The sequence below is a fragment of the Clupea harengus genome, chromosome 21 (assembly GCF_900700415.2).
Source record: "Clupea harengus chromosome 21, Ch_v2.0.2, whole genome shotgun sequence".
Taxonomy (NCBI): domain Eukaryota; kingdom Metazoa; phylum Chordata; class Actinopteri; order Clupeiformes; family Clupeidae; genus Clupea; species Clupea harengus.
The window spans coordinates 22,957,317-22,980,978 of record NC_045172.1 but is presented as its reverse complement, the minus strand read 5'-3'; the positions used below and the strand labels follow the sequence as shown (position 1 = coordinate 22,980,978).

Genomic DNA, 23,662 nt, shown 5'->3' with positions numbered 1-23,662 from the left:
ACACACACACACACACACACACAGCACTCACTGCACCCGCTCACACACAGCATTCACTGCACCCGCTCACACACACACACAGCATTCACTGCAACCGCACACACACACACACACACACACACACACACACACACACACAGCATTCACTGCACCCGCTCACACACAGCACTCACTGCACCCGCTCACACACACACACACACACACACACACACACACACACACACACACACACACACACCACACACACACACCCACACACACACAGCATTCACTGCACCCGCTCTCACACACACACACACACACACACACAGCATTCACTGCACCCGCACACACACACACACACACACACACACACAGCATTCACTGCACCCGCACACACACACACACACACACACACACACACACACAACACACACACACACAGCACCCGCTCAAGATCACAAAAACCCTGAGAAGACGAGCCGCAGAGGAGGGGGGATACCACTAAAGAGAGAAAAAAAAAGACGAGAGAGAGAGAGAGTATTTACAACTCCTACATTCCTCGGGACAACATGCAGTAGGCTTGGCCTGGAGTTTTTTTTTTTCCTTCTTCCCAGGGGTCGGATCTTTTAGAGGAAAAACATCCAGCGCGCACACACACACACACACACACAGTGTCTAACAAGACATTTCCAGGCCCCTTGTGCCGCCATGGTGGCACTAAGGAAACTATTGGCCAATTGGACACACTTCCAGAATTTCACAGCCTTTAGCAGTGCCATCATTTCACACACACACCTCTCCTCGGTCGAACAAGAAAAACAGCTTTCTTCGCTTGTGCCTGCCACCTGAGATCCTGATCCAAAGGGTGAACTTCAGGTTACGTGGCTCAGTATTGAGAACTGTAGCCTAAGGTCATCAAATTCAAGATCTGTCTTCCTGTGAAGAACAGTAGGGCTATATTTAGAGCCCTTTAGAGTCGAATAAACTGTCCCTTACCGTATTAAAAATAAAATAAATAAATAAAAAAAGAAATCAAGGTTCTTTTTCACACAGTAAAAGCAAAACAACTTGAAAGAAGGAAGGAAAGAAAGATGAAGAGATTATATGGGGGAGAGAGAGAGAGAGAGAGAAAAAACTGTGTTTCTCCTTAGCTCCATATCAATCGCAGGCTGTTGCGTAAGCGGGTGAATAAACATGTGTGTGTGTGTGTGTGTGTGTGTGTGTGTGTGTGTGTGTGTGTGTGTGTGTGTGTGTGTGTGTGTGTGTGCTCAGCGCCTCCGCAGCCTGACATAAACCCTCCTTCAGGTGGAGCGGTTCTACAGGCCACAGCCCAGTGCAGAAGGGTCCGCTTTGGAGCGGTTCTACAGGCCACAGCCCAGTGCAGAAGGGTCCGCTTTGGAGCCGCGGTTCTACAGGCCACACCCCTGCTGCAGGGAGAAGGCATAAGGTAAATGTCCGTTATTTAGCAGACGCTAATTTTTATCCAAAACGACAACGAGTTTTTCCATCGGCACTTTTGGCCATGCCGCACCAGGATGTGCTGAGCCACTTTGCATTTCCATTACCAGGTGAATGGTGGTGAATGGTGCCAAATTGTGCGTGCCGCAGTATGTTGTACCCTCTCCCGAGAAGGAGCAAACCGGAGCCTCTCCCTCTCCCGGGGCAAACCGCGTGGGGTTCTCCTCCAAACGTGCCTGATGACAGTGAAGCTACTCTCTCTCTTGTGATTGTCATCAGGCACGTTTGGAGGAGAACCAATGAAGATTCTCTCTCTCTCTCTCTTGTGATTGGCTCAGTCCTCATTTGAGCTTGCCATAGTGGGTCTGTATTCTTGTTCATCAAGATGCGTACAAAGCAGATCCGGGCGGAAGGTTTATTCTGGAATGTTTGAATAGTAACTATAACGACGATAGAGAGCTGGCAGGCTGGCAAGCTAGCCCACATAGAATTAGAAACAGTTAACATTAATGTTAGCAAGGATTTGGGCTTAGAAATATAGAAATCATTTTAACCAAAACAACCTCCGTTCTTTGACTAAAGAAAGTAGTTCTAGTCTGAACACTAAACAGGTTGGTTTCCATTTAGACTTACCCAACTGTTTCCTTAGTGGGCTAAATGTTAGACGTGCCTAAATACATGTATGATAACTGGTGTACACACTAAGGATACTAACCTTTCGCTTTGCATCATGGAGTAGTTCACCTCCACTTCGTTGAATATTTGTACACACCCTGAAGCAAGTAGACCCCGATGTATGGAAATGCAAGTCTAGGCTGTGCTTGGTCAACACGCTAAGCTGAGGGAGGTTCGTACTGAGCAACACCATTTGTTTGGAAAAACTGCAAATGCAAGGATTCCTGCCACGGTAACCACTGTACCACCAACACCCCATTATGAGTCACAAACCAACACACACACACACACACACACACACACACACACACACACACACACACACACACACCTCAACTAACCATTCCCAGCGGTCCACCCAAACACACCAGGGGCACCATGGGACATGTCAGAGGCACACACGTTTGAGACCAGCTCCAGGTCATTCTGGTTTAATCTGAGACACACAAGTTTGAGACCAGCTCCAGGTCATTCTGGTTTACTCTCGGAGGGACAAGTTTGAGACCAGCACCAGGTCATTCTGGTTTACTCTCGGAGGCACAGAGCTACGACCTGCAGCAGGGGCAGGGTCATGCTGGTTTAATCTTAGAGAGACACACAAGTTTGAGACCAGCACCAGGTCATTCTGGTTTAATCTTAGAGACACAAGTTACGACCTGCAGCAGGGACAGGTCTCAGGGGCAGGGGCAGGTCTAGGCAGGGGCAGGTCTAGGCAGGGGCAGGTCTAGGCAGGGGCAGGGGCAGGTCTAGGCAGGGGCAGGGGCAGGTCTAGGCAGGGGCAGGGGCAGGTCTAGGCAGGGGCAGGTCTAGGCAGGGGCAGGTCTAGGCAGGGGCAGGGGCAGGTCTAGGCAGGGGCAGGGGCAGGTCTAGGCAGGGGCAGGCAGGGGCAGGGGCAGGGTCAGGGGCAGGGGCAGGCAGGTCTAGGCAGGGTCATGCTGGTTTACTCTGGCAGAACAGAGCGCTGTGTTTCTCCAGAGCAAACCTCAAACAGTACAGTAAACACAAACAGCACTGTAAACAGTGGTTTAAATACAAACAGCACTGCAACCACAAACAGCACTGCAAACATTAACAGCACTGTAAACACAAACAGCACTGTAAACACCAACAGCACTGTAAACACCAACAGCACTGTAAACACCAACAGCACTGTAAACACAAACAGCACTGTAACCACAAACAGCACTGTAAACATTAACAGCACTGTAAACACAAACAGCACTGTAAACACAAACAGCACTGTAAACATTAACAGCACTGTAAACACTAACAGCACTGTAAACACAAACAGCACTGTAAACACCAACAGCACTGTAAACACCAACAGCACTGTAAACACCAACAGCACTGTAAACACAAACAGCACTGTAAACACCAACAGCACTGTAAACACAAACAGCACTGTAAACACAAACAGCACTGTAAACATTAACAGCACTGTAAACATTAACAGCACTGTAAACACAAACAGCACTGTAAACACAAACAGCACTGTAAACACCAACAGCACTGTAAACACAAACAGCACTGTAAACACAAACAGCACTGTAAACACAAACAGCACTGTTCCAAATCCATTGCCAAACACGCAGCCATCCCGGGAGGCCCTCTGCTGATTTCAAACCAAAACGTAAATCCATATTATATCGTAACACTGATAGTATGGTTTTACACCAACATAAATCAATATATACAGAATGTTCAAGCCTGTGTTTGACCTAGACAAGCAGTTAATCAATACTTGGGTTTGAGGATTTGTTGTCGTTGCAAAATTTTTTTGTGTTGCATGCGATGCGTGTCGCATTTCTGGGGAGTCGCACAGCGAGTGGAGGAACTGGCATAGGTGATGAGAATCCGCCCGTGTGCTGGTGGCGTTATGTTATGGTGTGGTGTGTTATGGTGTTATGGTGTGGTGTGTTATGGTATGGTGGTGTGTTATGGTGTGGTGGTGTGTTATGGTGGTGTGTGGTGTGTTATGGTATGGTGGTGTGTTATGGTGTGGTGGTGTGGTGTGGTGGTGTGGTGTGGTGGTGTGTTATGGTGGTGTGTTATGGTGTGGTGGTATGGTGTTATGGTGTGGTATGGTATGTTGAACGGGCACAGGACGTAGTCTGTGGAGCCATTTAACATTCTCCACCGGTGGAGCCTAGGACTGTCTTTTATTGATGAGCTGGTGTTGAGAGATTTTGCGTTGCGGTGCCGGTGCGGTGCGGTGGTGTGCTGTGCTGTGCGGAGCTGGTGCGGTGCCGAGCTGTGCCGAGCTGTGCGGAGCTGTGCGGTGCGGTGCGGTGCTGTGCGGTGCGGTGCTGTGCCGAGCTGTGCGGAGCTGTGCGGTGCGGTGCGGTGCGGTGCGGTGCTGTGCCGAGCTGTGCGGTGCGGTGCTGTGCCGAGCTGGTGCGGTGCGGAGCTGGGCTTCGGTGATGAGAACCTGGCGGCCCCCCGTTGCAGCCAGCCCACACCTCGGCAGGGGAGGAGAGCGTGGGTGGAGCAGAGCAGCCTGCCTTCCCACAATGCTTCTCCAGCTCTCGCTCGTTCGCATCCTCACTCTTCCTGCAAGTCATGGCTCTCTTCCTCTTCCTCATCATCATCATCTGTCCATCTCCCTCCCCATCTCCTTCTTTCCTACTCGCTCTCTATCCCTCGCTCTTCACCATCTCATGGCATCTGGCCTCTCCTTTCTTTTTTTTTCCTGTCCATCCATCCATCCCACACACACACACACACACACACACACACACACACACACACACACACACACACACACACACACACACACACACACACACACACACACACACACACACACACACACACACACACACACACACACACACACACACACACACACACACACACACCATGGCATTTGGCCTCCCTCTTCCTCCATCTCTGGGCATTGGCATTTGCCTCTCTCTCTCCTTCTCTCCTTCCCTCCCTCCCTCTTTCCCTCTCTCCCTCCCTCCCTCCCTCTCCCTCTCCCTCTTTCCCTCTCTCCCTCTCTCCCTCCAGGCCTCATCTGTTCACCCTCCTCTGTTAAGTTGACTGGTCCTAACGGTCACCTGAGCCCCTGGCCCCCCTGTCGTGGTCTTAACGGGACGCCTTTGCCAGGGGCAGCGAAGCAGGACCACCTATCTCCATGCCCGCTGCCCGCTGCCCGCTGCCCGCTGCCCACACACCCCCATCATCACATCCCAAGGCTCCGTGCTGCTAGAGCCACTGTGAGATGGCCTGCTGGGATTGGGCAGGAGAGAAGGGAACCCCCTGGCCATATTATGTTAAAAGAGCAGGTGAAAAAAAGATCAGGTTTGAGGTACAACGCAGTGAAAAGTAGAGTAGAACTTGCTCACGCCAAATCGTCTTTTTGTGATATTTAATGGACAATGTATTCTTATCAGGCCTTTAGACGGTGACAATTGTTTGGTGCATGTACGGTAAATTATATTGCCAGTCAATTTATAGTGTGCACCTTCTTTTCCCCAAATTGGTTGAGGCACTGGGCTAAACACATCACTAATACACGCTTGCCCAACCTACCCCAATGGAGGAGGGTTCGGTGGAGACACACACACACACACACACACACACACACACACACACACACACACACACACACACACACACACACACACACACACACACACACACACACACACACACACACACACACACACACACACACACACACAGCGTCGATGTGTGACTGGCCACGTGAAAACACACCTTCATCTTCAGCGGTGGGTACAGACAACTAAAGTAGAACGAGTGTGACGATTCTGCTGTGCTGGGCAAAACTCTGGCATTTCCCACCCCTGTTTGCCTCATCACACTTCTGAGAAGCCCCAGTCTGTCACAGCCTAATGAGGAGGTCTCAATCACATGAGACACCGACGAGACGTGGACGAGACATCAACTGAGCGTGTGTCACGTAGGACTCACTCTCCGCTCCTCTGACTGCCGGATCCGCGCCAGAACTGAGCCGGACGGAGCAACTGTGATCTGGGAAATACCGAGTCCCATCTCCCCCCTCCCTCCCTCCCTCACTCCTTCCGGTATCTCTGGGCCACATGCGTGTGTCCATCACCAGACACAAGGAACTTGTGGTCACTTACTCAGAAGCCGGCTCACTTGCCAGTTTCCTCAAAACCAACTTTCCAGTACATTAGTTCAGCCGCAGTTTCTCATCAGGTCAGCGACTGCCTCTGAGACACAGTCCAACTAGAGAGTGCTGGCAGGTCAGGGAGAGAGCGCCTGTGGAAACGTGCCTGCGTGACCTTGAACAGAACAAGGTCAAGGTCAGGGAAAGTGGCTCACAATAAATCAGGTGCCCTGAAGTTCCATTGGTCTAATTTGCTCCAGAAGCCTGGAAGAGGGGAACCTCAGGAGGCCCATTCTAGAATGTTAGAAAATTCTATTTGTCACCATCACCACGCTTCCTGCTAAGGAACGGAGGGACACACACAAAAGATACACCGTCTAAGGTCGTGGGTGTGCCGACGCCGAGTGCATCACACTGCAAGCATCAGCTACACATCCACACATAAGCTCAGCCATGCTTGAAAGCTTAAACGATAATAATAATAATAATAATAAAAAATAAACAAAATATCACACCCCGGCTCTAATAAGATTGAGTGCTCACTTTACCGCGTTGAGAGGGCGAAAGCGGAGCGGTATGGCGTTATTACGGCGCTGCCACTACCTGATACAGTAATCCGCTGGGGATGGGGGGGGGGGGGGGACGATGACACAAATCCCTTTACGAGTGCAAATCCACCTCAACCCCAGTGGTGCGGCCGATGAGGAGGTGTGACAGCACAGAGCACTGGGCCAAGATGCAGGGGAGTCTCAAGATGGGAGGGCCAACGCAGGTAGAGCACACACACACGCACACACACACACACAGACAGACACACAGCGCAAAACACCAGCAGCACAGGCACAACATAACCAGAGCCATACATACACCAAACATACCAACATACAAACACAATGCACTGTAGAAGACAACACACACACACACACACACACACCTATGATACAAAATATCCAACAAACAAATGCAACAGAAAGCAGACACAACAGAAAGCAGCCACAACATAAAGCATCATTCAACACTAAACAAACAAACACACAATACAGAACAACCGTATGAAAGAAAGGGGCTCTTTTCTCACATACCGGATGTGTGTGACACATTAACAGAACACGTCACTCACTCACACACACACACACACACCCCCCCACACACACTATAATTCCCCCGACATCATCATGTTCTAACCACTACTGGGGACAGACAACACACACACACACACACACAGATCAAACAGAGCAGCCTTTTAAATGAATCATCCCTTCTGGCTTCCACACACACACACAACTAACCAATTCCCCAGCCTACCCCCATCATAGCAACACCAGGCTGTTGCTGAGCCAACAGTTGCCGTTCACAACAGACACAAAAATACCTCCTCGAGAGCGCAGGCCCACAAACACCTCCCCCTCAACACACACACACACACACACACACACACACACACACACACGAAAACACCTAGAGAAGAAGGGTTCTTGAGAAGCTCTTTTTTCTTTTCTCTGTACGAAAAACCTCACCTCCCACCTTCTCCCCAGCACCTTGCGAGCGCTAGCAAGTCTGTTCGGAAATATGCTCGCCTGCAAGATGTATCGCCAGCCAATCTTCTCACAGTGGAGAGCTGACAGCTTGAAGAATGGTGCGAGGGTGCGAGGGTGCGAGGGTGAGAGCGCGAGTGTGTGTATGTGTGTGTGTGTGTGTGTGTGTCTGCTGGGCAGCCTTAGCTTCTTCCTAATGCTCTGGAGATCTAGGCACCAGTCACATTCAGAGGGCCTGACGGGGCCCCCAGTCTCATTCAGAGGGCCTGACAGGGCGGTTGTCTCATGGCGGGGGAGTCGAGGGCGGGTGGCGGGATCTCTGGAGACCCACTGGAGCTCTGTCTCAGCATGCATGCACGCACGCGCACACACACACACACCACTGTTCTGCTTTGCGGAACGACATCGGCTATATTTGACCATTCCACCAATCTGTTCTTGTGCTATTTATCCAGCTTGCTTGCCATCTCTCGCACAAATGCACACACACACACAACCCCATGCCCACACACAAACACACACACACACTCTCTCTCTCTCTACAGCTCTCCTTCCCTGACCTGCTGCCGTCGTCGTAATGCAAAGAATAATACAATTTCACTGCACCTGCATTCAGGAAAAGCTTCTATGCATCTACGGGAGGAATGTCGACATCATCCCTGCTCATTCTTGAATAGAAAGAGAAAGAGAGAGAGAGAGAGAAGGATAGAGAGGGGGAGAGAGAGGCCTGAATGTGCTGCACCCTCCCTCTCCCGCTCACCGAATGCTATGACATCATCTGGAGCGAAGCGATGTGATGCTGGTGGGTTGGGCCAGGCTTGCTCAGGTTGTGTGTGTACACGCCGGAGAAATTCTTCCCTTCAGGAGGAGAATTCCTGCTGGCTGCCGAGAGAGGGGGTGGGGGGGGGGGGGGGGGATTGGCTGGAGGAGGGGTGTGATGTGACGTTGAAAGCTTAGCGACAGGCATTATTCTTTATTCTCTGTTCTCGCGTTTATCCGCTCGGGTGCTAGGGAAGGAAGGAGGATTTAGACATTCGGCTGCGTTTTTCGCACCCCATGATTTAGGCAAATTGCTTCCACGCATGGCTAAGTCTGTGCATTTTGTCACAATAAAAAAATGATATCTAGGCTACAGACGCAAGCTAACCGTCAGGGATACAAATATAAATACTCTCTCCAAACCGGCATAGCATGGAGTCATTTTCACACAGCAAAGTAGCTGGGCTTCAGTCTCGGGATTTAGAGGGTTGAATTGGAGCCCTGAATGGCTTAGAATGTTCAAACGTTCTAGAAGCATTCCATTAGAACCATTCTGTCAGTGAGGGGCTTCAATGAGCACAGCTTCAATTTGTCTTCTGCCCACTGCATTATGGGTAAAGGCACACTGCGAGTCAGGCCACAGCTGCTTGCCAGGGTCCAAGATGACACTTCTGTGAACCCCGCTCCACGGCAGGGACACATGGCGGCTTGTCCCACTATGACAGCTGAATGGCAGTAACGCAAACCCTGGTCAAATTGCAGCCCCCCAAAAATAGGCACCACATTCACATCAACAAAAGCAGGCCTCCAAGAGATAGTGGGGCACGAAGGCATGTGCTCGGATATTCCCATTTGTTTTCCCATTTGTTTTCCCGCAATTCTGGTGCCCAGCATGTCAAAGTCATCAACAAACATTTTCCACTCTTTTAAGATCCAAAGATGGACGACAGGGCTTCATATCTCTCTTTTCCAACCCAAAAACATGACGACACAGGCCGGCTGACCCGCTCCCCTTCACGGAGCACGGCAGCAACAGGTGAACTCTCCTCAACTGATCACTTCCGAGCACAGCCCGTGACAAACACAACACCACAACTCACGACACAAATTCACCACCAGCGTCATTGACAGAAACCGAATCTATTTGTAAGAGCGAGACCTCGACACCAAGCCTGACTCAGGAGCCCCCCTCCCCAACACATAACCAGGCGAGGCACCCACACCCAAGCCCAGGGGCTTCTTTCAGGAACTTGGTGGATCATATTCCAGCCTTCCCTGGAAGTCAAGACACTAGTCTTCTCTCCTGGCAGGCTCACTCTATGGTTTATGAGGCTTATTTCACAAGTGTGCGGTGAAAGATATGGGGCAAAACGAGTGTTTGACAATTACATAAATAGGATCTTCTCAATTTGAGGATGTAGGAGCTGTTGATGAAGTGACCCTTATCCAGTGTATGGATAGCAAATAATTAAACTACTGGCGTGTTGCTGTACACTTAACCTAACTGGGACACACTACTGGTACATTTCTGTGGACTTATCCTACCTAGACACCCAACCGCCGTAACGTTATGTTAATCAGCCAGTGTCCCAGTTAACTGCAAAGAAGCCGGGAGAAATTGATGCAGTCTTGGTTATCATGGATCATTTTAGTGGTTAGCCCTGAAATTACTCAATATCGGCAAATAATCCAGTCGGACGCAGTCGTCAAAACGACGTTATCTTGCAAGCCAGCTGTTTGCGGAGGAATTGATTAGCCAACAACCAAGGAAAGGAATGTTAATTTGCACATAGCCAAGATTCAGCCGGCTAGCGCACCTTCAAATATGAAGCACTGGAAATTACAAAGAGGAATGTAATACAAATGTAATACTGCAAGTAGCGTAGTAAATAGGCATTATGACAGCTATTCTTTATCTGGTCATGGATAAACGACACCGTACAAATATTTAACATTAGGTTTAACCGGAGCAATATATGTGACACTGTCATACAGAGCACACCTATCGTTAACTATGCTTCAGAAAGGCAGCTTTTATGAGGACATTTGTATCTCAACATGTTGAATAAGCATGACGGCAAGAACCCTTGTGTAAAAGACATAAATGTATTAGTGTTTACACCGAACATCTGCTTAGGCATAAGCTACACCGATCAAGCTAACTGGCTATCGTTTTCATTCCTAGTTGGAAATTGCCGTATGTTAGCTAGCTAACCACAGACGACCCAAACGAGTAGCGTATGCTATCCAACTAGGGTTAGCTAGCTTGCTCGCCAAGGTGGCAAGTCCACGGATGGTTTCATTCCAGATCAGCTCCACTTCACAACCCCCACAGCCTTGGTTCTATGAGCTCACAGTGCTAGCTAGCGAACTGGATATCTTGCTAACCATGTTAAGTAGCTTGCTTCGCTGCCACAGAGGCTAAACCAGAACGAATTAGCCAGCTATTTGCTAGCTAGCTTATCCTTGGTGACTATGGTTAGCTAAGGCATTTGCTGCTTACCTTCATATACAGCTCCAGGAGAGTACAGTTTTTTTAGAGCAAAATTATAAGGATGATGATTACAAAATGTAGAGTAAGAGAAAAAAATCCAGCTCTATTCATCCGCTGCAGAACCACTGAAACCACATCGTTGTCGTCCGAGTCCGCATAGAGATTCACAGGGGGGCCTCCTGGCTGGGCTGGTTGGTTGGCTGGTTGGCTGGCTTGCTTGCTTGCTTGTACCTCAAAACGACAACGAACAATCCCCACGGTATATAGAAGACGGCGATTACAGGGAGTCCTCGATCATTCCGTCTAATTTCACAAATCTTCGCAATAAGTTCATAATGAATTGTCAGCGAGACGAAAACAGCGTCAATCCTCTCTCCGTATTGAAACCGTACTCTTTTGCCACGGTTGTCTGCTGTCTGTGTGGCTACCCAGCAATCAGCGTTCGCTCGCTTGTCGCCGCTGCAAAAAGCAACAGCATAGCAACGTGCAGCCTTAACATGGCGCAACTCCTCACCACTCAGCTGCAAGCGCACGGGGGTGGGGTCAATCTGGTGAGGAGGTGTGGCGTTTATCGCGGGAATGCAGACTTATCATAATTATGCGGATAATTACACTAAAGGGCGCGCACGCATGCACACACACACGCACACTCACACATACACACTCACACATACATACACATCCCACGTCCATGTGCAAACATACATTCGTACTTCCACACACGTAGCCTAGGGTCCCTGCTCACCTGAACAGGTTGTTACCTTGGCTCAAGTCCGCCCAACCAAACTGCAGAATGTTGGAAGTTGCTGCGAGGAAATCAAAGTGAGCTGCTATTTACAGTCAAATCCTACGAGTGCGCACAGACAGAAGGTGTCTATCGCCCCCTACTGCTTTCCAAGTCTAATGGCTGTTTTTAATCTGTCATGAGTAGGCCTATATATTTGGGTGGAAAATATTTACGTAAAAATAAAGAAAACCCAAGGTCACATAACTAAGTCAAAACCAAACAGATCATATTTGCTCTTGCAGTGCCTTGGCTGCTAGCGTGTTCAGTGAGTAGGTTTGTCAAGCTGCGCCTGTCTGACCGAAAGAGCTGAAGTGGAAGTCGAGGGCGGTTTAGAGGCTACATAAAAATTCCATCAGATCAGGCGGGAGAAAACCTGACGACTCGTGGAAAACAACACTGTCTATCTTGTTTCCACGAAAGTTTTTTTCTCAGCAGGACATCGTCGTTTCAGCATTGATGTTTTCTGTGCTACGGAAATGTTCACACAAGCTGCTATGACTTTTTGTTCCTATACAAAGAGCCATTTTAATTCTTGTCAGTTACTCTCAGCAATGCTGGTCACTTTAAATTCAAGGTCTCACCTTGAAGGGGTTGTACCCTTGTAGGGTTTGTACACATGAACCATGTAGGCTTTACTTGTTTGTGGCCTATGTAGCAATAGAGCTGAGAAAATCCAATGGGTAATTGATGGTTACTGGAAGAATACATGTAAAAGTTGAAGGAGTGTTTTGTAATACACAAAGGCAAGCAAAAAGAAAGCAAAGCCTTTTGTATGCAGAGAAACAGTCTTCAGCTAACCCCCAGGTTCTATTTAAACATTAAATCCGGCTAGCGTTTGGTACAAGAAGAAAATGAAATAATCATATTAAACTGCCATAAGCAATGAGGTTCCGGTGAGAATATTACTAAAATATGCATATATTTCAACAAAAACTAATCATGAATGTGAAGAATTTAGACCGGGAACAGAACTTGGGGTATGAATTAATGCATACTTGTTTGTTTCAGAGCACTGAGCCAGAGGGCTTTGCGTGATTACTACCGAATCAGGGCGCCGCTCCAGTCTTCAGGACCTGAGTCTTTGCTGCCACCTACTGGTATAAAATGGTTATTGCAGTCTTTCAATATTCTCAATTTTTAGAGAAAGGCTGGAAATGACATACTTGATCACCGTAGGAGACCCCAGATCAATGTGACCCACACAGAATTCCTGTTGATCCCAGAAGAATCCCAGAGATGCCTGTAGTTTGCTGTAGACGCACATTCTGTCTGAGCTCTGCATGTGTTTGGATGCTGTGTGAGGATGAATGCAGTTCTAGCTGATCAATTCTAAAGGGCCAGGTTTGGAGTGAAATAAGCTCTGCCTGAGGTGTTTACACAACACCAAAGTGATAACCACATGCAGACCCTCTTATAATCCTAAACATATATCATTAAATGGAGAGAGTTCTATTTTCATTTGAGAGTTCTATTTTCACTTGAGAGTTCTATTTTCAATGTGTCAGTAATGCCATGGTACCTCCTAAGGAAAACAATATGAAAGAAATGCCTTCATTCATAGCAGGGCAGTGATGCTCCAGAAGTGCCCTTTCTCCACGGGGATACTAGGGGGAGCCCTTGACACGCGCAGGCAGGCAGGCAGCCTGGTGTCTTTGGACAACGTCTCAAGCCATCCTGTCACATAGCAGCTGGAGTTGGGATGGCTTTGGTCCTGCCCTGGTTTACACCTGACACATCATGCCATATCAGGGCCATATCAGGGCCAGATCAGGGCCAGACCAGGGCCAGATCAGGGCCAGACCAGGGCCAAATCAGGGCCAGACCAGAGCCATATCAGGGCTAGACCTGGGCCAGATCAGGGCTAGACCAGGGCCATATCAGGGCTAGACCAGGGCCATATTCGGGCCAGACGCCAAAATCCCAAATCCACCTTCTCTGTTTTATTGATGTATCATTGGAGATGAAGTGTGGCTCTGCAGAGAAGGGGGATCTGTTGCAGTTCTAGTGGACCACATGCTTTCTTTCTATTTCAGGTGATAATGACGACACAGATACCATCTGAGGTGGTTTTCTCCATTTTGCATTAAATACAAACACCACTGATTTAAAACTGTAGTAGTTGAACAGACTCTCTGTCCAGTCCAGGCCTGTGTGACGTGACAGTACCTTCCAGTGTGGGCCTACACCGGTCATAGACCTGTCTCTGCCAAACAACATGGCAGGGTGGTGAATGTGATAGGTGCGCTTGAGCACGCTATGTACATTAATGCATTAGCAAGCAGTATCACTCTATCTGGCATGTACTTTGTGCTGTGTGTGTGTGTGTGTGTGTGTGTGTGTGTGTGTGTGTGTGTGTGTGTGTGTGGGTGTGCACACGTGTGCATGTGTGTGTCTGTCCCACAGCGGTGCCTTGCAGTGGGGTGTTAACAGACTTGCGCAAGAGCTCCAGGGGGCTTCACACATTCAAAGTCAAGGTGAACAACACAAGCGGAAAGCCCTTTATTGCTCTCATAAAGCCTTTTGGTGCAGCCACCTCCCCAAACATCAAAGTCACCAGTGCCTCCTGCAATACCCCACTGCTGACCATGGGAATAAGGCCATGTGCGTAGCACCACTGCTGCTCTTTAAAAAAAAAATACAAAATGAAAAGACATAAAGCAAAGAATTCTCCAGCACAGCTCGAGTCAAACCTGGCAGGGGGAGGACGGTGGGCTCCGTTTTTTTGAATAGCTGCGATTAATCTGGTAGGCAAATCTAAGTCATCTGGGGCGCTTGGGCTGCGTGTAGGATTGTCACCACCTACTAAGGACGTAGCGCTGGGGGGCAACACAAAGGCTTTACTGCGGGGCCGGGCTCTCAAAGGGACGTCCATACGGACACAGTTAAAACCCACAGGGCAGAGCTGGTGACACAGGAAACAGGCTTAACAACATGGAGCGCAAAAAAAGTTCCTCTTGGCACCTCGGTTTAAGTTGTAACTTGGAACATAATACAGTACCAGTCAAAAGTTTGGACACACCTTCTAATTTTTTGGAGAAGTGTTTTCTTTACTTTTGTTATTTTCTACATGGTAGATAACACTTTTTTTTTTGTTTAGAACATCATTCCATATGTGTTCTTTCGTAGTTTACATTTCTTCAGTATTAATTTACAATGTAGAAAATAATAAAAGTAAAGAAAACACTTCTAAAAAAAAATTAAAGGTGTGTCCAAACTTTTGACTGGTACTGTACATCTAAGTCCTTCTCTCCCTGTGGATAAAACATCCTCTGACATGTCTTTCTTCAGACATTAATGCATGGAACATACATCTAAGTCCTTCTCTCCCTGTGGATAAAACATCCTCTGACATGTCTTTCTTCAGACATTAATGCATGGAACACACATCTAAGTCCTTTTCTCCCTGTGGATAAAACATCCTCTGAAATGTCTTTCTTCAGACATTAATGCGTTCACATCTGTATTCTTTTAGCTATCCCTTATCTGTTGTAGCACCCTACTGTTTCCACAGAGCATGTTTGTAATCCAGGGTGTAGAGCCACTTATGAAAACTGAGAGCTTCTGAGAAGAAACTCGGAAATCTTCCACAACAATAAAAAACATTAGTTTGGGGATATCTGGTATATAATTAAGCAGCTGACAACGGAATATATACAAAGAAGAAAAATGTGTTTATTTCAACAGTACTTAACATTTTTTTTATAGTAAAGAAAATAAGGATATCAACAATAAAACAAGGCATTTCAAGGCAGACTGCATGGCCAGCAGTTTATAGGCATGCTCCAGGTAAGAAGTCTGCTCTATGTGTGTAAAGTGGACGACTGTTCCCCTCATGTGTGGACCCAAGGCCAGCAGTTTATAGGCATGCTTAGAAAGCTCCAGGTAAGAAGTCTGCTCTGTGTGTGTAAAGTGGACTGCTGTTCCCATCATGTGTGGCCCCAAGGGAGGATCACCTGCCATATAACACGGAGCTGCCTGAACCCCGCGGAGGAGGAGCAGAGGAGGAGCACCTACAGCATGAGGAGGCGCACCTTACGGCAGGAGACAGGGCACTGTCTAGGACATGGAAAACCCTCCATTTTCTCTCAGAGCTGCACAGAATGATAAGGAGAGTGTTTGCAGCACTCTTTGTTGCAAGAAAAAAAAAAAAAAACATTTCCCATTTTAAGAAGAGAATGAGGTATAGAAGAGTGTACAGGCGCAAAGCATGCTGGTGTTGATTTTGTGTGCACAATCGAAAGGCAAGGAGCACACACACACCGCAGCAGTTTCTCCCCGTGTCATTCAGAAGAAAGAAACGGGCTCCTGTGCGGTTTGCGTCTCCCTGTTCTCGGGATCAGAGGAGGTGGCAGCGCTCCTTCAGGTTCCTCTTGCTCTTGCCTCCCTTCTTGCCGTTTTTCTCCTTGTTCTCGGACATCTTTTTCGCCCTCACCTCTCGCATGAGGTCAAAAAACACCTGAGGACAGCAAAGAGGGAAACTACGTTAGTAGTACACCTTAATCCCCAGCCTAGGGGAAGTTAAAACATGACCCTATAAAGAAGACATTTCTAGAAAATGCTTCATCTTGAAAAATCCATCCAATGAGATACGTCTGAGATGCTAATTTGGCAATGACCTTCAACCAAACTCTGCTCACTTGCCGATGAACCAAGCAGGGACACTGTTTCTGGAAGCGTAGCCATGGGTGCCACTACCCTTCATCAAATGATAGAGTGACAGTCGTTTCGAACCCTTTCTCAGTCACCTTATCGACGTATGCGCGCGTCTTGGCCGAGGTCTCCACGTACGGCATTCCCCACTGCTCCGCCTTTCCCCTGGCCTCGTCCGCGGCCACCTGCCGGCGGTCCTCCAGGTCGGACTTATTCCCCACGAGGAGCAGGGGGATGATATCCTCCTCCGACTTCACACGCAAGATCTGTTCTCTACACATGCATGAACAGAAAACACACACGTATGGAAACACACACACACACACACACACACACAAGTAAATATACACACAAACAAACACAAATCACACACACAACCACTTTAGCGAGCAGCTCTGAACCATTACTAACACATAAAGGTCCCTTGTACGTCGCTTTGGACAAAAGCGTCTGCTAAATGACGAAATGTAAATGAAATGTATAAACATGCACCAACATGGGCACTCCCTAATGCCACTTAAACAAGCACCATCCCTGCTGCCATCTACACATTGAATATCGTGTCATCATTTTAAATATCAGTTTATGCTTATACTGCTCCTGGGGGGTCCTTGAGGAAGGACGGTCCAGGATGGGGAAAAAGCAGAAAATAAATTCACCGCGACCTCAGGCCTACACCTACGTGTGTGTGTGTGTGTGTGTCCTGTGTCCTGTGTCGCCTCCATATATGCACGTGTGTGTTCCAGTGTGTCGTGTGTGTGCCATTAAAAACCTGACAAAGGTCTTAATTATTATTATTATTAATTATTATTATTATTATGCTGCATTTAGTTATTTTAGCAGATTGAAACATCACTGCTGTGTGTCATAATAATTTCACTAAGTCACTAACAAGCTCGGGTGACCTATGGCACCTTCTACATTTACATTACATTTACATTTAGTCATTCAGCAGACGCTTTTATCCAAAGCGACGTACAAGGATGTATACACATTTTACATTTACACTGATGGCACACTGCACATCAGGAGCAATTAGGGGTTCAGTGTCTTGCTCAAGGACGCTTCGACAGGGAATCGAACTAGCAACCTTCTGATTACCTTCTGATTACTAAACGACTTCTCTACCCCCTGTACCACTGTCGCCCCGTTCTCCTAAAGACGGCAATGAACAGACTGTCCCGGACTACAGACCTGAACTCTGCGGTCGCAGTGAAGGACTCGAGCTCGGTGATGGAGAAGACCAGGAGGAAGCCCTCTCCGCTGCGGAAGTAGTTGTCCCTGATAGCCGCGTAGTCCTCCTGACCCGCCGTGTCCAGAATGTCAATCTGGACGTCCTCGCCGTCCAGCACCACTTTCTTCCTGTAGCTGTCCGCTTTGGTGGGCTCGTAGTCTTCCACAAACTGAAGACACCAAAGACCAATCCCACATATCAACGCAAGTCAGCGTAATGGATCTCATTGAACAAGAGAACACAAGTCAGCTTAATGGATCTCATTGGACAAGAGAACACAAGTCAGCTTAATGGATCTCATTGGACAAGAGAACACAAGTCAGCTTAATGGATCTCATTGGACAAGAGAACACAAGTCAGCTTAATGGATCTCATTGAACAAGAGAACACAAGTCAGCTTAATGGATCTCATTGAACAAGAGAACACAAGTCAGCTTAATGGACGTCAGTGAACAAGAGAACACAAGTCAGCTTAATGGACGTCAGTGAACAAGAGAACGCAAGTCAGCTTAATGGATCTCATTGAACAAGAGAACGCAAGTCAGCTTAATGGATCTCATTGGACAAGAGAACACAAGTCAGCTTAATGGATCTCATTGGACAAGAGAACACAAGTCAGCTTAATGGATCTCATTGGACAAGAGAACACAAGTCAGCTTAATGGATCTCATTGGACAAGAGAACGCAAGTCAGCTTAATGGACGTCAGTGAACAAGAGAACACAAGTCAGCTTAATGGACGTCAGTGAACAAGAGAACTGGAAAGATCCCCACAGAAACCATTCAGTTTACTCCTCAGACTGACACCAATGGCAGATCTGGAGATCATTCAGTTTACTCCTCAGACTGACACCAATGGCAGATCTGGAGATCATTCAGTTTACTCCTCAGACTGACACCAATGGCAGATCTGGAGATCATTCAGTTTACTCCGCAGACTGACACCAATGGCAGATCTGGAGATCATTCAGTTTACTCCTCAGACTGACACCAATGGCAGATCTGGAGATCATTCAGTTTACTCCTCAGACTGACACCAATGGCAGATCTGGAGATCATTCAGTTTACTCCTCAGACTGACACCAATGGCAGATCTGGAGATCATTCAGTTTACTCCTCAGACTGACACCAATGGCAGATCTGGAGGTCATTCACAATTTAAGTCCCGTCTGGACATCCCAAACAAGCCTGAGAGATTCATAGATACAGTATCATCATGCAGATCCAATCCCTTCTCTCTCCCCCCCACCCACCTTTCTGTGAGACTTTGTGTCTTTGTGTCATAAAGCTATGCTGGCCGCTCTGGTACAGCTGTCATCTACACAGATATTATCTCCCAGCTCACGTTCCTTCAGGACCTCATTCCTCTGTCTTATAAAGGCTCAATCTCCTCTGTTTGAATGGGAGGAGGCCGTGAGGGCGTGTGCCACCGAGCCGTGCCGCTCTGCCCTGGCGGACCCGGTTGGCAGGTGGCGGTGGTGGTGGTCAGTGTGGCACTCACCTCGTCATACATGAACTGCAGCGTGAGGGCCGACTTGCCCACGCCACCGCTGCCCACCATGATGACCTTGTGGAGGCTCAGGGAGCTCTGGTTCTTGGACTTGTTGGAGGCCATGGCGCGAGTCCCCAAGCACGCTCTCACACACACACACACACACACACAAACACACACACACACACACACACACACACTTACAATCAGAATCACGCTGCCACAACCGCTGAACCGACCTGTGAAGACGGAAAAAGATGCTATTAATGTAACAGAAGCTTTTTAAAATGTGCAATATGAAGATGCTATTAATGTAACCAAAGCTTTTTAAAGGTGCAATATAAAGTTTTGCCTGTGGGATTTGTGCTTATATTGCTATTCTCTGTTATGGAAATGAATCGGAAATAAAAACGGAGAAAAAGGATCAAGGTGACGAGGATGCACAATAACACGGAGAAAACTTGGTTTGATTCTCAGCACAAAACGTTTTAAATATCTGGTCCTCACACATGTGAGAGGAGTGGTTAGATGGATCCATAATGACACCATAATTGCTCTCGGGACATAATAATAATAATAATAATAATAATAATAATAATAATAAAAGCTATTATAGGAAAATAATAGCTAGGCATAAAAAACACTCTCACAAGGGCATTTGCATCTGTGCAGCACAGGGGACTGATGCACCGTCACGCGTGTATTTCTGTTCTCCTCCGAGACGAGAAATGCAGGAGACTATTATCGGTGTGCACACACACACACACTCAGGGGAAGAAATGACACACAGACATAATGACCACCCATATATGAGTCACTGCACCAAAGCACTACTGTCATCAGGGCCAGACATCATTCAGGGCACAATTAGACACCGCATTTAAATCATGCACGTTTCCATTCTCAACTTATTTACCTCACCTGGAAAGCACTTTTTATAAAAATAAAAGTGACTTGAATTGACCTCATCCAGCCCAATCACCATTGCAAATCAATGCACGAGATGGAGGCTGGAAAGCAGAGCTTTGATTGCCACAATGGAGTAAATATCACATGACGTTTGGCTTGGTTCGATCTTTTCATCCAAAAACACTTGCCACAAGATACTGACAATCATACAGTGCTTTCTATGGCACTGAACCACTGCTATCGCTGCTAGCATCAGCCCCTTGACAACCCCAGCATAGCTGAGAGACACACGCTAAGAGAACAGGTTGGGATCACAACAACTAACAACAAAAAAGAACAGAACAATCCTGTCCGTCCCTGACCGAGATGGACGGTTCACTTGGTCCCCGGGTGCTGAGAAGCTGCCCACTGCTCCTGGGGGGTCCTGGAGGAAGGATGTCCCGGGATGGGAAAAAAGCAGAGCAAGAATTCACGGCGACCTCAGGCCTGCGTGTGTGTGTGTGTGTATGTAGTGTGTCCTGGTCGCCTCCATATATATATATAACACGTGTGTGTTGCAGTGAGTCGTTCGTGCAATAAAAAACTGACTGCAGTCAGCCTTGTTTGTTTTGTTTGTAAACTAAGATCCCACTGAGGCACGCCAGAGAAGAAGTATCCTAAAGGGCCACAGGTAGCCAAGCCTCCTCCACAACCATATCACCAATGGCCGACGTTTGTGGCCTTATACCTGAGCGTGACGCACAAACATGGTCAAAGATCAGGAAAGCATAGAGATTTTGCCGAGGTACACATATTCCTGTCATAGGTCTAAAGAGGGAGCAGAAATCATTTCACTTAGTGAATTTTTCTGTATCGCTAAAGTGTTTTTAAAATATAGATTGATGAGCATTACAAGGAGTTTTTATTTTGATCCTACATCAATTGGAATGATAGCGGGCCTACCAGAGGCATTATTGCTGGAGAACGGGAAACGACAGAGTGTAGCACTTTGCCAAGGTTTCACACTCAGATCATGTGAGTTGAGCATGACTGGCCTCAAGGACATCCACAGGTGACGACACCAGAGGCTACCTGAGATAAGAACTGTTAAGGAGTGCCGCTGGATTAAAGATAAACACGGATCAGGAGTGTAGGCGGTCTGACTACGTCAAGGGAATGAGCCGTCAGATCAGTGCTTGTCTGCAATACCACCACAACAGCAAAAAAAGAACTACCAAAACAACTGCTCGAAGAACCTGTAACACATTCGGGCTCCTCGTTTAAAGATTATGCGCAGTGGCCTACACCCATATCGATGTAAAATATTATTTTGTGTAGGGCCCGCACAGACGTAAAGAGAAAGTAAGCAACCAACCTCATCACAAAAATAACAAAGAATACAGATGGATTACAGGAATCCTACGTGCGTACACCGTCGTCATCATATGCAACAAAACCTCAAACAAGAAACGAATTAATCTGAGACAATTACAAGCACTTTTGGAGGTTGTGATCTTACTAACAAAGCGCCTCAAACATCGGAGTTCTGAAATTAGTATGGAATTGAGAAGTTGCCTTCCCTGTTGCGCTGCTTAAAGCCCGCCCCTTGCAGTTGTTGATTGGCTGCATGAATAACAGTGCGGCGTAACCCTGTTGTATCTTGTCTCACATAGCGTTGTACGCCTGTCCATCAAACATTGCACAAAACGAGAAGTAGCAAAACCCCGTGCACGTAACTTTGTTACAAAATGTATCAAAACGTAGAAGTGTGATCTATCTCCTCTATTCAGAAGAGCAAAGACATGTCTCACCGAACACTTTACAAGTTGGTAAAAATCCCTCCTCGATCTATTCTTTTCTTGGGGGGAAAAAGCTTTAATAATCCGTAGCTAGCCGAGTTCCATCCTTCCCAAACTTTTTTGTCATAACCGGAAGTTTATTGGGAGACTATCAGAAGGATGTGAGGTCAGACAACGAATCCACAGCACTGAGCTAGCGATATTGGTCTGCAACATTTCAGCGCACTTACAGCTCTGCGATTTGTGTATTCTTGTTTCAGCATTCCATAGAGCTCTGTGTGTGTATGTCTCGCAGTGACACAATCGGTTGGCGAAGTTACAATATGAAATATGAAATTCCATAATGGGTAATTCTAACTGAAATTAATTAGACGATGTTTGTGAGGCATATCTCGATTTAACTGGGATTGGGTTGATTTTTCAGGATGGGAAGGATAGATGCTAAAGTTTAGACGTCATTACTTAATTTGTAGTAAAAGGCATGAGGTCCGACCTGAGGCTTGAAGTCTATTCTGTCTTCGAGAAAATCCAATCGCCCAGGCCCTACATGAAACTGGGTGTGAAAAGCTTTCGTAATTTCAGACTGCAGCACCCCAGACCACAGACTGACCTCAGCTGTAGGTGCACTAAATGGCTGAAGGGTGTCGCTCTTCAATAACTTTAAATCTACCTACATATGCGTTTCAGTTCTGTTCCATTTGCGCAAGGAATTAGCGGTCCAAACGATTAAAATGTAAACAGCAAAGTAATCCAATGCACGTATCATGAAAAGAGTGAGATAAATATCTGACCACGCGAATTAATACCAATTCACATTTTTATATTATGTAGATCCTCATATGCTAATACATTTTGTCAGACACAACAAGGACCTGATAGACTATGCTATAGTTTACGCGGCGATAGGTAGGTTAGTTTTGTGAAAAGAAAACAGACCTCGGTATGTTCAGCAATTTCTGGTGTCAGTTTTGATTATCGAAGTCAGCAGGAATCTAGTTAGCCTACACCACTGCACACACAGTGGCCAAATTGCGTTGGCGCCTCAGTCAAAACTTTTACAGGTTAAGTCTCAAAGCATCGTCACACACATCCCATAAATGCTTCCTTGGCTAGATGTTAAAGACTTCTAAGTTTTGTTTCCCCTAGCAAGAAACGGTCTTGGATGGCACCATAACAACATGGCAAATGAAAAGACCTTCTGTCAAAAGGGCTTTCTTTAAAGAGGTTCCAAGCCTACAAAGGAATCCTTTAAACGCTAATTGCAACTTTCAGAATAGCAGACTGTTTTCATTCGTTAGTGTTTCTTAAAAAGCACATGTGCTCGCTAAGTTAATTTAGTTTCATGTAAATAAGTATGATTTACTAAATCGGTATATTGAAAATATACAATAAGGGATGGCGTGAGGAGTCTTCATTGGAAATAGAATGATGAAAAATGTTATGCGAAAAAATGTCACTCCCTCCCTTATTGGCATAAATAGGTCCGAAATATATAACCCCAGATCCATATTAAGAGAGAAAAGCTGTTCTTATATCAAAGAAAAAGCATCCCCACTTCAAGTGTATATGTTTAGAACGTCACTCGTTGGCACCCGCTTCTCAAACCCCTCTCAGCGTATGTAATCAAAGAATGTGACGGCTGCTTCTTAAAACATTTTAGGTCTATTAGTTGTTAATTTAGCAGTTGCGTACCCTTTTCGACTGAGCCTCGTCGGGGAAGTTGCTTTTCTATAACCCCGGGGCATAATCTCCCAAAACCCCGGAGTAGGAGGAACACCCCACGTGGTTCAACTCGTATAAAAAGTTTCTGACTA

At 47.0% G+C, this 23,662-nt stretch overlaps 2 protein-coding genes across 2 annotated transcripts in view; both read right to left on the bottom strand.

Moving 5' to 3' along the window:
* LOC116218138 (tyrosine-protein phosphatase non-receptor type 4-like) overlaps nucleotides 1–11,836 on the bottom strand; it is a 49,848-nt gene extending 38,012 nt beyond the window's left edge. The window contains 1 exon segment of the mRNA XM_042702934.1: nucleotides 11,745–11,836. The gene's annotated coding sequence lies outside the window, so the exon portion shown is untranslated.
* Nucleotides 11,837–15,434: 3,598 nt separating this feature from the next.
* LOC105905684 (ras-related protein ralB-B) lies at nucleotides 15,435–22,002 on the bottom strand. The gene is made up of 5 exons (XM_031558502.2): nucleotides 21,861–22,002; nucleotides 19,171–19,400; nucleotides 17,631–17,839; nucleotides 16,532–16,709; nucleotides 15,435–16,242 (listed from the first exon to the last, which is right to left on the bottom strand). Exons 2-5 carry the CDS (start codon nucleotides 19,282–19,284, stop codon nucleotides 16,123–16,125), a joined length of 621 nt encoding a protein of 206 aa, XP_031414362.1. The 5' UTR covers nucleotides 19,285–19,400; nucleotides 21,861–22,002; the 3' UTR covers nucleotides 15,435–16,122.
* Between the last annotated feature and the right edge of the window lie 1,660 nt (nucleotides 22,003–23,662).

Coding starts and splice junctions, on each gene's coding strand:
- LOC105905684 (XM_031558502.2), bottom strand. CDS start 19,284: ATGGCCTCCAACAAGTCCAAGAACCAGAGCTCCCTGAGCCTCCACAAG. Junction 17,840..19,170: donor TGCAGTTCATGTATGACGAG/GTGAGTGCCACA, acceptor TGGTGTCTTCAG/TTTGTGGAAGACTACGAGCC. Junction 16,710..17,630: donor ACTGCGACCGCAGAGTTCAG/GTCTGTAGTCCG, acceptor ATGCATGTGTAG/AGAACAGATCTTGCGTGTGA.